This window comes from Rhinopithecus roxellana, chromosome 11, assembly GCF_007565055.1.
Source record: "Rhinopithecus roxellana isolate Shanxi Qingling chromosome 11, ASM756505v1, whole genome shotgun sequence".
NCBI classification, from domain to species: domain Eukaryota; kingdom Metazoa; phylum Chordata; class Mammalia; order Primates; family Cercopithecidae; genus Rhinopithecus; species Rhinopithecus roxellana.
Genome location: NC_044559.1, coordinates 90784874 through 90800890, shown reverse-complemented (window position 1 = coordinate 90800890; position 16017 = coordinate 90784874). Strand labels below are relative to the sequence as shown.

Genomic DNA, 16017 nt, shown 5'->3' with positions numbered 1-16017 from the left:
ATAGTTTTTATTTTTATATTTTAACTCCAGTTTTTACATGAACTTTTTGGAGTCCCCTCACATTTTATAGTAAGAGGACATTACATAGTACCATTTTTTAAAAAAATTGTTTTAAAATTATTTCTTTTTCTATAATAATTTTCTCTTCCTAGCTTGACTCTACAGTTGTGACTTTTTTTTTTTTTTTTTTTTTTTTTTTTTTTTGAGATGGAGTCTCACTCTGTTGCCCAGGCTGGAGTGCAGTGGCCAGATCTCAGCTCACTGCAAGCTCCGTCTCCGGGGTTCCCGCCATTCTCCTGCCTCAGCCTCCCGAGTAGCTGGGACTACAGGCGCCCACCACCTCGCCCAGCTAGTTTTTTTTTGTATATTTTTAGTAGAGATGGGGTTTCACCATGTTAGCCAGGATGGTCTCGATCTCCTGACCTCGTGATGCACCCGTCTCGGCCTCCCAAAGTGCTGGGATTACAGGCGTGAGCCACCGCGCCCGGCCCAGTTGTGACTTTTAAAATTGTATCCTGGCTACTTTCAATCCCCAAATGTTTATCAGAATGTAATGTAACACAATGATCAGTATAAGATTTTATATATAAACACACACATACACTTACTTATTTACATACATACACACCTCTATCTATACAACATACATATACACATCTATAATCTTATACATAAGATTATACACTAGGAAGATCTTATATCTTCACACAGTGTGTTTGTGTGTAGATTCACACTCAGACTTTCACACTCTGAAGATCATTATGTGATTGCATTTCATGTTAAGGGTTCTTCCGAGAGCTTTTATTCTACACTATCTCTTTCTTCAATTCTCACATTATGCCTAATCTTGGAAAGACTTCCTCTTTGGAGTATTTTAATAAAAGACCCTTAGAGCAGCATATACCCTCCATCTTTTCTTACAAGGCTTTAGATTATCTTGACTCCTATTACCTAAAGATACGTCTAATGGAAACCTTAAAAATACCATGTCAAGTTCTAATAGCTGGAAATAGCTGGAAGTTATAATAGATCAACAGGAAGAAGCAGTTTTATGTTTTAAATTAAATAATTAAAATTCAGAATTTACTTTGATATGTTAGTGTTAAAGTTAACTAAAGTTTATGATTTAAAGTGAGACATAATGAAAATAGTATTAAATCTGGTATTGAAAGACCTGGATACTTATCTGAATGTCATTATTTATTTGCTCTATGACCTTGGGTAAGACAGCCTTTCAGCCTTACTCATCATCAGCTGAAATGTGTGGTTATTAATACCTTGCTGCCTACTTCCTCATGGTGCTATCAGGATGAGATACATGAAAATATTGTGTAAACAGTGCAGTCTGTAAAAGTTACTATTGTAAATAACAGTTAATATGCTCCAGTCAGTGTATTAAGCATTTATATCATTCTTTCAACAGTTTTACAACACAGGCAATATTAATATTCTGCTCTTATAGGTCAAGAGGTTGAGGCTCAGCAAGTGTAAGATATCTGCATGAGGGGAAAAGGTAAGATCTGAATCCAGGTCTGTCTGAGGCTAGAACAAATGCTCACAATTGCATCACTTTCATTAGTTATCAGAATAATAATCACTACATAGCATTATGTGTGAACCAGTCGAGGCAGTAAAAACACAGTTCTCTTCATTATCACATCTGAATTTTAAATGCAAAAACAAAATAACATCTGTTTTTCATAAAAGTGAAATGCCATGGAGTGCTAACCATACAAATGTTTTCTTCTCTTAGAATTTAATTGTCCTGAATCCACTCACAGTGACTGAGGAGGAAATAAGACCATCACTAGAGAAACGACTCGAAGCCATTATCAGTGGGGCTGCTCTGCTGGCAGATTCTTCATGCACGAGGGACTTCCACCGGGAGCGGATTATTGCAGAATGCAACGCCATTCGCCAGGCTCTTCAGGATCTGCTTTCAGAGTACATGAACAATGTAGGTGACTTGTTTGCCCTCCCATCCCTAGCCCCTCTTCCCTTGTACTTTGAATATATGCTGAGATACTTTCCGTGTACAAAACAGGATAAATTAGAAATGAGTATGTGATTTTACATGGGTTGGTTTTCTAAGTGAGTTCTGCTTGGTTATTTTTGGGGAACAACAACCCTGGGAATTTCTAGGGATGAAGTCAGAACCAGAGGGGTATTTACAGGTGACTGTTTTATTTGTGGAAGTATCTCAGTATTAGGTGAAGAAGGAAATCAGGATTGGAGAAAGGAAACTAGAGTTGCACATAAATTTAAGAGATATAAAGAAGATAAAGAGAGGGGCAGATTGCTCAGGATTAAGTTGGTGAATAATGAAAGGCCATTAGAAGTTAGTATTCAATAAAAGTGATATTACAGGGGTCATGAGCTACGTTTGAAGGTGTGTAAAGAGCCCAGGCCGGTTGTTATTTTTGTTGTTGTTGTTGTTTTATGGAGATAGATTGTGTCTTGCTCTGTTGCCCAGGCTCAAGTGCAGTTGGGCGATCACAGCTAATGGCAACGTCGAACTCCTGGGCTCACAGGATCCTTCTACCTCAGCCTCCCAAGTAGCTGGGACTACAGGTGTGTTACCATGCTCAGCTAATTTTTGTAGTTTTTGTAGAGATGGGGTTTTGCCATAATGCCCAGACTGATCTCAAACTCCTGGGCTCAAGTGACTCTCCCACCTTGGCCTCCCAAAGTGCTGGGATTACAGGAACCCACACAGTTTGGCAGCTGCTAATCTTTTTCAGATGTGACAGTGTCTAGTTTTTGTTTTTGTTTTTTTTTTGAAGTTTTAGCTATCACTCAGAAATATTGGAAATGTCTAAATTTAGGGCAAAAATATTTGTTTCAAAATCCATTTTGTTTCATTGTATACATACATATATATATATATGAAATAGATATCTCTTTTCTATGGAATGTCTATAACTTTTGTTGCCCTCAAATCTTGGTAACAATTATAAAGTGAAGAGAAAAATCTTGAATATATTTTCAATTATATGTTGATTATGAAGATTCCTTAAATAATAGAGCTAAACAAAATGAAAGTTATAATAGGAATATTTTGTTCATCTGCATTATTATAAATGGAAGAATTCAAGACTCATGTAGGTATGTTTTGAGAATGATTAGTTACAAAGCGTATGACTTTTTGGGTATGAATTTAAGATATTTGAGATTGTTCAATGTAAGTACTTTGTGTGAATAACTGAAATGCACTAAAATTATTTGGTGCATTTTGAGGACCCTTCAACACATTTGATGTATCTTCATACTCTTAATATTTGATGACTTTGGTTCCTGACCAGAAATCTCTCACCTGTCAATAAATCAAAGTTGTAAGGTAGATTTCTTTAATAAGAAAATTTTAATAATGTCATGTCCTGCCAGAATGCCTGAAGCTAGAATATCCCCAATTTTAGCATATAATATATTCTTAAAGATTTTTCAAGGTAATTCATCAGTCATAAAAAACTCAGAAGATAATATTGTATTGGAATGCCTTCTCCCATGATCTGTAAACTATTACAATTATTATTCTCATCTTCACAGATAAAATACTGTAAAGTTATAGATACATTTATTTTCTCTAGAAATTATAAAGTTATAAGTTCAATTTATCTAAAATGGATAAATAGAAAGTTATTTTATTCTTTATAGATACAAATTCAGATATACACACATGTGCACACTTACCCACATACATAAGTAAGGTTGGCCATGTAATTTGTGGGGCCTAATGCAAAATGAAAATGTCAGGCTTCTTGTTCAAAAAGCAGGGGAATGGAACTGTAGCTTTCTTACACAGTCTCTTGTGACCTATGAAAGGTTATTTTTATTTGGTATTTAATGTTAGATTTCTAGAGTATAGAGGTACTTACAAAGTGATTGCAGACCCTCACAGACGTCTATGGCTCCACCAAATGACCCTGACCTACCCCAGGGTGTGGGGGCCTACCCCAGGCCCCCACAAGGAATAAAGGGCGGCAGTAATCACTGGGTGGGAGAACAGGTGTCTGAGGAACTATCCCAGGAAGTCACTTGGAGGTAGGACTGCATATGAGCTGAGACATGTGCTTCATTGCCGCATTGGACTACACAGATTCAAAGGTAAAATTGTTAAAAATTTCAAGAGTGTGGTAGCATCGCATGAAAACCCAAGCCTGGGACCCTGTCTAAAATTGGGATACTGTGTGCAGTAAAGGCCCCTGAAACTGGCCCTGTATATAATAAACACATATCACATCAAAATAGTGGTGATTTTATGGTTTTCTTAAACTAAGCAAATTGAACTGAGCTAATGAATATTGGAATTAAGTAGCAGGAACCAACCTGGAAAACTGTGGAATGTATTATCAGATTTCATCCCCAGGTTTACTGTCACTCCAGGTTTCTATCACAAATACTGCTTCTTTATAGCTGTTGCATCAGTTTTACTGAAAGGGAATGCATTTTTCTGGAACTAGCTGAACTCAAACCTTGCTCAGCATTTGCTCAAAGACTTGGGATGGCTCTAGCACTTAAGTCCTCATCTTTCTACTTTAAGGAATACTGTGTCTCCTTTGGTGGACCCAGTTGTTTTTCAGATCAGTCAGTAGCTTTTGTAATTGAGCTGTGCTGATGGAGTAAATGCTTGATGATAAGCACAAAAACTGAAAGTGATGAATTCATCAAAACCTGTGAGTCTTTTAGCTGAAGGAGACTTAAAGATTGGCTTAAATTTTGCAAGTTGGTTGCGTCCAGCCGGAGCAGTTCAGCAGTGAGAAATGAATACAGCTTTTGTTTGTCTCAGGCTCAGTCCACACAACCATCACTCCTCTGAGTCTAAATAAATTCACTTCCTTAAAACAGATCAGCAAGTCTTGATCATTTTCTAAAATGGAATTTCAACATTCAATAAGTTCAACGTCTTGTCACATTAAGAAGAAATTAGTAATAAATGAGACCAGATGGGTCTATAACGGACAAAACAGACAACCACTTAACACTATTGATTATGTATGTGTATCTGGAATTGGTGGGTTCTTGGTCTCACTGGCTTCAAGAATGAAGCCGTGGACGCTCACGGTGAGTGTTACAGTTCTTAAACACGGTGTGTCCGGCCTTTCTTCCTTCAGACGTTTAGATGTGTCTGGAGCTACTTCCTTCTGGTGGGTTCGTGGTCTCGCTGTCAGCAGTGAAGCTGCAGACCTTCACGGTGAGCGTTACAGCTCTTAAAGGCAGCGTGTCTGGAGTTGTTTGTTCTTCCCAGTGGGTTCGTGGTCTCATTGGCTTCAGGAGTGAAGCTGCAGACCTTTGCCGCGAGCGTTACAGCTGCCTATCACAGCTCATAAAGGCAGCGTGGACTCAAAGAGTGAGTAGTGGCAAGATTTATTGCAAAGAGTGAAAGAACAAAACTTCCACAATCTGGAAGTGGACCCCAGCAGGTTACTGCTGGCTGGCTTGGGCAGCCTGCTTTTATTCCCTTATCTGGCCCCACCCACATCCTGCTGATTTGTCCATTTTACAGAGAGTTGATTGGTCTATTTTACAGAGAGCTGATTGGTCAGGTTTGACAGAGTGCTGATTGGTGTGTTTACATTCCTTGTGCTAGACACAGAGTGCTGGACAGAAAAGTTCTCCATGTCCCCACTAGGTTAGCTTGATACAGAGTGCTGATTGGTGCACATACAATCCTCCAGCTAGATATAAAAGTTCTCCAAGTCCCCATCCAGCTCAGGAGCCCAGTGGCTTCACCTAGTGGATCCTGCACCAGGGCTGCAGGCGGGCCGCCAGTCCCGAACCCTGCCAGGCAGGGAGGCAGCTAACGCCCTGTGAGAATTTGAGTGCAGTGCCAGCCCGCCTAGCCTGTGCCCACCCCCACACCCATGCCCGCGTGCACACTGGCCTGCCAGCACTCTGCTTGCAGCAGCGGTTCCCGCTGGTGCCTGTCCCTCCACACTTCCCTGCAAGCAGAGGGACATGGGTCCGGCCTCAGCCAGCCCAGAGAGGGGCTCCCATGGTGCCCTGGTGGACTGAAGGGCTCCTCAAGCGCTGCCAGGTGGTCGTGGAGGCTGAGGAGGCACTGAGAGTGAGGGCTGCTAGCACATTGTCACTTCTCATATGTTTGCCCTAATATATACTGTCCTGTGAAATTTATGAGTAGATACATGTGTATGTTATGTTTGGTTAGTTTTCTATTGCTGCTGTAACAAATTACCATACACTTAGTGTCTTAAACCACACAAATTTAAATCTTTCAGCTCTGTAATCAAAAGTCTGACCTGGGCCTCACTGGAGTAAAAATCAAAGTGTTGGAGGAATGCATTGTTTTCTGGAGTCTCTAGGGAAGAGTCCATTGTTTTTGCCTTTTCCAGTTTCTAGAGGTCACCCTCATTCCTTGACTCATGGTCCTCTGCCTCCAGCTTGTAAGGCAGCAAGGTCACGTTTCTCTGACCCTGTTGCCAACGTCATCTCTCTTTCTCTGACCACACTTTGGAAAAATTCTCTTCTTTTTAGGACTCATGTGATTAGTGGGACCCACCCAGATTATCCAGGATAATCCTCCCATCTGAAGACCCTTAACCTTAATTACATCTGCAAAATTCCTCTTGCCATGTCAGGTAACATATTCACAGGTTCTGGGAATTTGAATGTGGACATCTCTGGGAGACTCACAACATTACATCAATGCTAGTCTTCCCTAGTGTTTTCTGTGGAATCATTATCAGTCCTTTTGCTTCAAATCCATTATGGACAGCATCCCTCACACACTTTAAGCTCTATGCAGGCAGATCACATGTCTGTTTTGTTTAGTTTTATCCCAAGCCCCAGGCACAGTGAGTGGCATTTAGAAAAAGCTGAATTGTATTTTTGAATTAAAGAATGAATGAAATGATTGCATATTGTATATGCCATATAATGGAGAAACAACCTCTCTGACCTTAATTGAAATGAGTTTCAAACATCTACTAAATTTATACAATAAACTGCCTATTATAAAAGGTCTTATTTTGCAAAGCATTAAGTCTCTTCTGAAAATCAATGTAAATATCCAGAAATAATTTTTTTTTTATTTTAATCTCTGCATTTGGATCCACATCCAGCCATATTCTAGAACAGGATTTTTATTCATTAAAAATACACTCCAGAAAACATTTAGGATCAGAGAAAATATACCTTTTGACTTTTAAAACTTAGGTATATATATTTCTAAGATACTTCTGCTGATTTTGTTATATCTCTATGATTGGTTAGCCCTAGTTCATATTCTCTGATGTATAACATAATTAAGGATTTGTTTTTCATAAATGGGCAGAGAACGAGGCCCTGTGAAAAAGGAATGATCTTCAGGAAATCAACAATTTTTACATGGTGATCTTTCTGAAATTGGTGAAAATAGAATGGTAGGTAGTCAGCCATCATGTTTGAGTTCTAAGATTACACCAAGCATGAATATTTTTCTGGGAGTGGGTTGAAATCATATTGTTATAGATGGGTTGGATGTGTTACACAGGTGATGTATAATTATTAGTAAAGTTAATATTCAGGTGATACATGACTGTAGGGCATTATTAGAATTGAGTGAGAGGTAATGTTGCTAGAGTAAACAAGTCAGGCATGAACTCCATGCAGGAACGAATTTGCATTTCTGGACCCTCATCCACCCACTTTTTTCTTCTCTTGATGTTTTCTGTGGAAGCACATTGTTGGTTCTCATTACATATTTGTTGAGTGAATAAAGAATCAAATGGACTAGCTTTGTTATTCAGAAACCTATTTTATTGTGTGTCTTGAGTTTAATGCATTCCATGTCTTGGGAAATTCTGAAAATTCATATAAAGACTGCATGCAAAGATACGTTATGGGATTTTTCCTTTCGTATAGGACCTCCATCCCACTCCTGAAAATGCATTTTGGAAATAATTCCAGCCTTAATTAATTAATATATTTTTATTTCTTATGATGATAAGGTAAAACAGTTGGGAGGAACTATATGCAATGACTTTCTGAATACAAGAGACAGGTTGGAATTAAAATCCTAGAAATGTAAAGGCAACTTTCAGCCTATGTTTTTTCTTCCCTCCCTCCCTCCCTCCCTCCCTTCCTCCCTCCCTTCATACCTTCTTTTTTTTGTTTGGCATGGACTGCATATGAGAATTGTCATTATCAGCTCAAGTGTAGTGTACTAGATGCTTTACATTTTTATATTCTTAACAGTTTTCATTATTCTGTATTGGTAGCTGATTTTTGAGTGGTTGATTTGGTTGGAGACAATGTTTTTCAGTTTACAGATATCTGGATAACTTAAGAGAAATAAATAGTATCCTATATAGGTCTGTGCAGGAGTAGATATGCCCCAAACAGAGATATCAACCAAGGTTAGATTGATTAGAGCATGAAATCAAAGTCCAAGAAGATATAAAGGAATCATCAAAATGAAAGAGGCTGGATTCAGATATTGAAACTGGAATATAGGAGCTGATAATTCAACAAACTGGGAGTTGAGAGAAATAATAAATAGTGGGGATCTGGTTAAGCTGGCAAAAACGTTTTTTTTCTTTGTTTTCTTTTCTCTGCCTAAATTAAGGACTAGATATTGGACAAGTATTTAAATATGTGGATTGTTTTGGAGATAAAACAAATGTATTGTTTCAGCTGTTATTTTTCTGAGTTGTTCTGGTTCTAGTCTTATTCCTTTACTAAATGTTCCTTAATTCTCTGGATGACTGTTAAGTAATGATTCCAAATCCTTCCTGACAAGTTAAGTTTGGTGTCATGTAAATCTGGCATAGAATGCCCACTTGGGGTTTAAGAGGAGCTTGTGCAGTGCTCATTGGGGAAAAGGAAGCATCTGGGTTCCCCTGTTGAGAAAATAGACTATTCTCATAGATCTCCTCTTTGTGCTCTAATGTACTAATCTCTCTTGGTAATCAAAATTAATAGTGAGAATCCTACAGAAATGCAAGCTATATGATCGCAGAACTAGTAAGAAAAGCTGAAATAATAAAAAGTAGACAGCCATTTATTTTTTTTAATAAAAGTGAAACCAATCAGATAGAGCCAGAGTACAGGAAGAGAATGAAATAATTTTTGTAAAATAAAAATAACTATAAAGTAATGGAGAATATTCCAAAGTGTCAAGACTTAAGACTTGCAGAGAGCAATCAATACCTAGGTGAAATGCAGAGAGCAATACAGAGGTGAAAGTTCCTAAAGGTTACATCCTCTTGGCCAGAGAGCCTAAAGGCTGAGAGCCCTTTGTCTTTTGCCTTCTGGCAGAGGCAGCCATGATTTCTAACATCTGTGGGGCAGGTCAGTCATTCACTTTGTGGATCGTTCCAACTGATCCTTTCCCATGAAGTAGGTTCCTTTACTCCCTAGTGTTTAGGCATTCCTCATATATTAGAAGTTCCTGCTATGGTTTTTTAACATTAAACTTTACTCAAAGTTGTTACATAAAAATAAAACTAGGTCAAATGGTAGAAATGAGAGAAATATAGTAAGAATCAAGAATCCTTGCATGAAGTATTAGTTCTAACTTGGACAAAATATAAGGGTTCTGAGCCTTGCATAGTTCCTAGGCAGCGGATGGTAGAATGAAGAGTGATTGTTGTTTTAGATCAGGTACACTAGAACAGACTCAAAAGTAAATCTGAGTACAAAAAAGTTTTGTTGGGACATTCTTTCAGAAAATAAACGTGTAAGGAAGTGAGAAAGGCAGATTGCAGAGAAGCCAACTTACAACGGAAGTCTTAGCTGTCTTATGGGGAGTGTTGGAGCTGGGATGGCCTTTCAGAATTGTCTCATATTGAAACAGGGGAATGGACACTTAGAATTCCTGCAACTGTCGATCATTGATGGCACATCATCCTAGGAGCTGTGTAACTTTGGATGAGGCAGATCCTTCAACTGAGGACTGTTCCCAGTGAGGAAAAGAGATGTGAGCCATCACAGCTGGTATTTCTAGCTGAAAAGGGAATCCCTTATAAAGGGAATATGGGTGAAGTACCACATTATTCACTGCAACAGTTAATAGCAAAAATCAAAAGGTTGTTTTTATAGCCGTTGAACAATGAAATATTATCCTGTGTTAGCAACTGTAGTCAGCATATTTGGCTTCACAGAGAATTTAATTTACTATTGATAATGTTTAGAAAATTATTATCAGAAACATGTAATTTGTTATCCAAACCAGGATACTTTTTTTTTTTGGAGATGGGGTCTGGGTCTGTCACCCAGGATGGAGTGCAGTGATGTAATCTTGGCTCACTGCAACCTCTGCCTCGTGGGTTCAAGTGGTTCTCCTGCCTCAGCCTTTTGAGTAGCTTTGACTACAGGTGTGCACCACCACAGCTGGCTAATTTTTGTATTTTTTAGTAGAGACAGGGTTTCACCACTTTGGCCAAGCTGTCTTGAACTCCTGACCTCAGATGATCTGCCTGCCTTGGCCTCCCAAAGTGCTGGGGTTACAGGTGTGAGCCACCACGCCTGACCAAAACTGGGTTACTTCTGAGAGACAAAGATTCATAAAATGGTCAACAGACCTTAATTGATCTACAAAAGGCATCTCAAGCAAACTGAGAGGTATGGCCACCTAGAAACTATGTGACTATATGACTATAGTGTGTGTGTGTGATATATATACACACACATATATATTTATTTATTATACATATGTGTATATATATAATAAATACAAGAATACATATGATGGATTTTGAGAGAGATTTAACACATTTTACTGACAGATTCTGTATGGGCTATAACAGATAGCTAAACTGTAAAATTTAAATTAAAATGCTCTTGGTGTTACTGCAATTTCTAGTTACGTAATTCTTATATAAACACAGTGTTAAGAAGTGGTTCAAAGTAGGAACAATTGCAATCCTAGTTCTCGAGGAGAATCAGACAAACAAGTACGTGAAATGGAACATGATAAAAACTGTAATACGGGTGAATGCTAAGTAGTATAAGAGTGCCAAGTAGTAAGTGGTTAACTCCCCTGGGATGGATCAGGCTTCAGAGGAGAGAAAGCTCTTAAGTTGGCTTTTGAAGGAGAAGTAGGTACTTATCAGACAATGGAAGGAGTTGGAAATTCCAGAAAGGGGTAAGAGCCTGTGCAAAGGCACTTAGCAGGAATCACATAGGTTGTTTGCTGTGGGAAATATATGAAGTTCAGTTTGGAGGAAATGTAGAGGGAAGAAAGAAAGGAAGGATATGAGACTAAGTATTGGCCATTAGTTTGCAAAAGTGTTTCTTTTAAATATTTGATAAACTCCCAATTTCTTTCCTTCTAAAAGAAGCTGAATTTTTATTTTTGCCTATTTTCCTTCAATGTTAATCAGTTATGAGTTCTTCATATCATCTTGGCTGTCTTATATTCATAAATCAATTTCGATTGAAATATATTAGATTTTTTTTTTTTTTTTTTTTTTTTTTTTGGCAGGGTCTTGCTCTCTTACCCAGGCTGCTAGAGGGCAGTGATGTGATCACAGCTTGCTGCAGCTTTGACCTTCCAGGCTCAAGCCATCCTCCCACTACAGCCTCCTGAGTAGCTGGGACTACAGGTGTGCACTACTAGGCCTGGTCAATTTTTTTTTTTTTTTTTTTGAGACAGAGTTTCACTCTTGTTGCCCAGACTGGAGTGCAATGGCATGATGTCGGCTCACCGCAATCTCCGCGTCCCAGGTTCAAGCAATTTTCCTGCCTCAGCCTCCTGAGTAGCTGGGATTACAGGCATGCGCCACCATGCCCAGCTAATTTTGTATTTTTAGTAGAGATGGGGTTTCTCCATGTTGGTCAGGGTGGTCTCGAACTCCCAACCTCAGGGGATCCACCTGTCTCGGTCTCCCAAAAATGCTGGGATGACAGGTGTGAGCCACTGCACCTGGCCTAGAAGTACCAAAATATTTACTTTGAATATGGTTATATGTGTCACATAAGATTTAGCATGAAGCAATTAAAATGCCTGAAAACCATTTAATGGTACAAACACCATGACCTTTTGTGGTACTATATACTGGAAAATATGATTTAGTTTATTTTATTAGCCAGCACTGTCTTATGGAAATATTATGCAAACTACAATAATATGTGAGCCAAACAGATAATTTTAAATTTCTAGTAGCTACATAGAGTAAAAGTACCAGGTGAAATTATAGTTAAGTCAGTGTATGAAAAGTATCATCATTTCAACATGCAATCAATATAAACATCACAATGAGGTATCTTACTTCTGTTTTAGTTATAAGTCTGAAATTTGATGTGTATTTTACATTTATAGTATATCTGAACTAACCATATTTTGTGTTCAATAGCGACATGTGGCCAGTGGCTGTCATGGTAGACAGCATAGCACTATGCAGGAGTGCCTTCTCCATCATAGTGTTTGTGTTTTTTTTTTTAAACCTTTTTTAAGATTCAGGGGTACATGTGAAGGTTTATTACATAGGTAAACTTGTGTCATGGGAGTTTGTTGTACAGATTATTTCATCACCTAAGTATTAAGCCTGGTACCCAGTAGTTATCTTTTCTCCTCCTCTCCCTTTTCCCACCCTCCACCCTCAAGAAGAGCCCAGTGTTTACCGTTTTCTTCTTTGTGTTTATAAGTTCTTGTCATTTAGCTCCCTCTTATAAGTGAGAATAAGTGGTATTTGGTTTTCCGTTTCTGTGTTAGTTTACTAAGAATAATAGCCTCCAGCTCCATTCATGTTTCCACAAAAGACACAAACTCGTTATTTTTTATAGCTGCATAGAATTCCATGGTGAGTATGTGCCTCATTTTCTTCATCAAATCTGTCATTGATGAGCATTTAGGTTGATTCCATGTTTTTGCTATTGTGAAAAGTGCTGCAGTGAGCATTCGTGTGCATGTGTCTTTATGATAGAATGATTTATATTCCTTTGGGTATGTACCCAGAAGTGGGATTGCTGGGTCAAATGGCAGTTCTGCTTTTAGCTCTTTGGGGAATTACCATACTGCTTTCTATAATGGCTGAATTAACTTACACTACTACCAACAGTATATAAGTGCTTCCTTTTCTCTGCAACCTTGCCAGCATCTGTTATTTTTTGACTTTTTAGTTATAGCCATTTTGACTGGTGTGAGATGGTATCTCATTGTGGTTTTGATTTGCGTTTCTTTAATGATCAGTGATATTGAGCTTTTCTTTGTATGCTAGTTGGCCACATGTATGTCTTCTTTTGAAAAGTGTGTTCATGTCCTTTGCCCACTTTTTAATGGGGTTTTCTTTTGTCAATTTGTTTGTCTCTTATAGATGCTTAAATAAGTTTCTTATATCAGACCTTTGTCAGATGCATAGTTTGCAAATATTTTCTCCCATCTATAGGTTGTCTGTTTACTCTGTTGATAGTTTCCTTTGCTGTGTGGAAGCTCTTAAGTTTAATCGAATTTTACTTTTGTTGCAATTGCTTTTGGTGTCTTTGTCCTGACATCTTTGCCCATTCCTATGTCCAGGATGGTATTTTCTAGGTTTTCTTCCACTGTTTTTATAGTTTTAGATTTTACGTTTAAGTCTTCAATTCATCTTGACTTGATTTTTGTGTATGGTGTAAGGAAGGGGTCCAGAGTCAATCATCTGCACATGGCTAGCCAATTATCCCAGCATCATTTATTGAATAGAGAGTCTTTTCCCAATTGTTATTTTTTGTCAGCTTTGTCAAAAGATCAGATGGTCATAGATGTGTGGCCTTATTTCTGGGCCTCTCTTCTGTTCCATTGGTCTACGTGTCCTTTTTTGTACCAGTACCGTGCTGTTTTGGTAACTGTGTTCTGTAGTATAGTTTTTAGTTGGGTAACATGATGCCTCCACCTTTGCTCTTTTTGCTTAGGATTGCCTTGCCTATTCAGGCTCATTTTGGTTCCAAATGAATTTTAAAGTTGTTTTCTCTAGTTCTGTAAAGAACGTCATTGGTAGTTTGATAGGAATAGCATTGAATCTGTAAATTGCTTTGGGCAGTATGGCCATTTTAATGATACTGATTCTTCCTGTCTATGAGCATGTGATATTTTTCCATTTGTTTGTGTCTTCACTGATTTCTTTGAGCAGCATTTTGTAATCCTTGTTATAGAGATCTTTCACCTTTCTGGTAAGCTGTGTTTGTAAGTATTTTAGTCTTTTTGTGGCAATTGTGAATCAGATTGCCTTTCTGATTTTTCTCTCAGTTTGGCTGTTACTGGTGCGTAGGAATGATAGTGATTTTCGTAAGTTAATTTTGTTTACTAAAATTTTGCTAAAGTTGTTTATCAGCTGAAGGAACTTTTGGGCTAAGACTATGGGTATGGGGTTTTCTAGATATAGAATCATGTCATCTGCAAACAGAGATAGTTTGACTTCCTGTCTTCCTATTTGGATGCCCTTTATTTCTTTCTCTTGTTTGATTGCTTTGGCTTAGACTTCTAATATGATGTTGAATAGAAGTGGCAAGAGAGCATTCTTGTCTTGTGCCAGTTTTCAAGGGAGAATGCTTGCAGCTTTTGCCCATTCAGTATAATGTTGGCTGTAGGTTTGTCATAGATGGCTCTTATTATTTTGATGTATGTTCCTTCAACACTTAGTTTATTGGAAGTTTTTTTTTTAACATGAACTGGCATTGAATTTTATCAAAAGCCTTTTCTGTGGCTATTGAGATAATAGTGGTTTTTGTCTTTAGCTCTTTTTGTGCGATGGATCATATTTATTGCTTTGTGTATGTTGAACCAGCCTTTCATTCTGGGGATGAAGCCTACTTGATCATGGTGGATTATCTTTTTGATGTAATGCTGGATTTGGTTTCAGTATTTTGTTGAGGGCTTTTGTCTTGATATTCATCAAGGATATTGCTCTGAAGTTTTCTTTTTTTTGTTGTGCCTCTGTTAGGTTTTGGTATCCAGATGATGCTGGCCTTGTAGAATGAGTTGGGGGAAAGCTCCTCCTCCTTAATTTTATGGAGTAGTCTCTGTAGGAATGGTACCAGCTCTTCTTTGTAAGTCTGGTATTAATAGGATTTGGGTACATCATGGTGTTTTTAATGTCGGATAACCTTTTTTTATTTTGAGATGGAGTCTCACTCTGTTGCCTAGGCTGGAGTGCAGTGACGCCATCTCAGCTTACTACAACTCCGGGCTCCCAGTTCAAGCAATTCTCTTGCCTCAGCCTCCCGAGTAGCTGGGATTGAAGGTGTGAGCCAGCACACCCAGCTAATTTTTTTGTGTTTTTTAAGTAGAGATGAGGTTTCACCATGTTGGCCAGGGTGGTCTGGAACTCCTGACCTCAGGTGATTTGCCTGCCTTGGCCTTCCAAAGTTTTGGGATTACAGGCGTGAGCCACTGCACTTGGCCGATAACCTCTATATTTTTGTAACTTTAAAAATGTTACTGTAGAGTAATAAAAGAAAGGAGACAGAATACTTAGGTCAGAGATGTCTAGAGCTGCCTCATCATGCTGTCATTCGTACGGTTATCCAGTAAAATAAGCAAGTGACATTTTATACTTGTATATTGAAAAGGAATGAAATTTTCTATATGTCATAGATTATATTCTCTAATGATAGCTACAATAATATTTCACATTTTGCAAATTCTCCTCTGGCATGACTTTGCTTTTCCTCCATCATAGAGTTTAATACTCTTCTTCTTGAATCTGGGCTGGACTTAATAACTTGGTTGACCAACTAAATATGGCAGAGGTAACATTCTAGGACTTCTGAGGTTAGATTATAAAAAGCCTTTTAGCTTTCACGTGATTGTTTTGGAGTGCTCAACTTTGAGACATTTCCCCTCAGAATGCAATTTCTAGGCTGTATGAAGCCCAGCCTACAAAGAGAGATCACAATCAGGTAGGCACTCTGGTTGATAGAGCTGCATTTCTAGCCAAAAGCCCGCATTAACTGACAGCACTGTGAATATGGTATGTTGTATGTCCAGCCTATTCAAAATTTTATATGGTTCCAGCTGCAACCAAACTTTGACTGCAGCTGCACAGAGACCTGATGTGTGAAATCTCAGCTGAGCCCAGTCAAACCTCAGAACCCATAAGAGAG

The 16017-nt window shown here is 38.4% G+C and overlaps 1 protein-coding gene across 3 annotated transcripts in view; it reads left to right on the top strand.

The window, feature by feature from the left end:
• The window catches only part of CTNNA3 (catenin alpha 3), a 1783100-nt gene that overhangs the window by 501445 nt on the left and 1265638 nt on the right, over positions 1 to 16017 (top strand). For all 3 annotated transcript variants that reach the window (XM_030941008.1, XM_030941007.1, XM_030941009.1), the window contains exon 7: positions 1754 to 1957. In XM_030941008.1, the coding sequence (XP_030796868.1) occupies positions 1754 to 1957 (204 nt within the window). The remainder of the gene's footprint in view (positions 1 to 1753; positions 1958 to 16017) is intronic.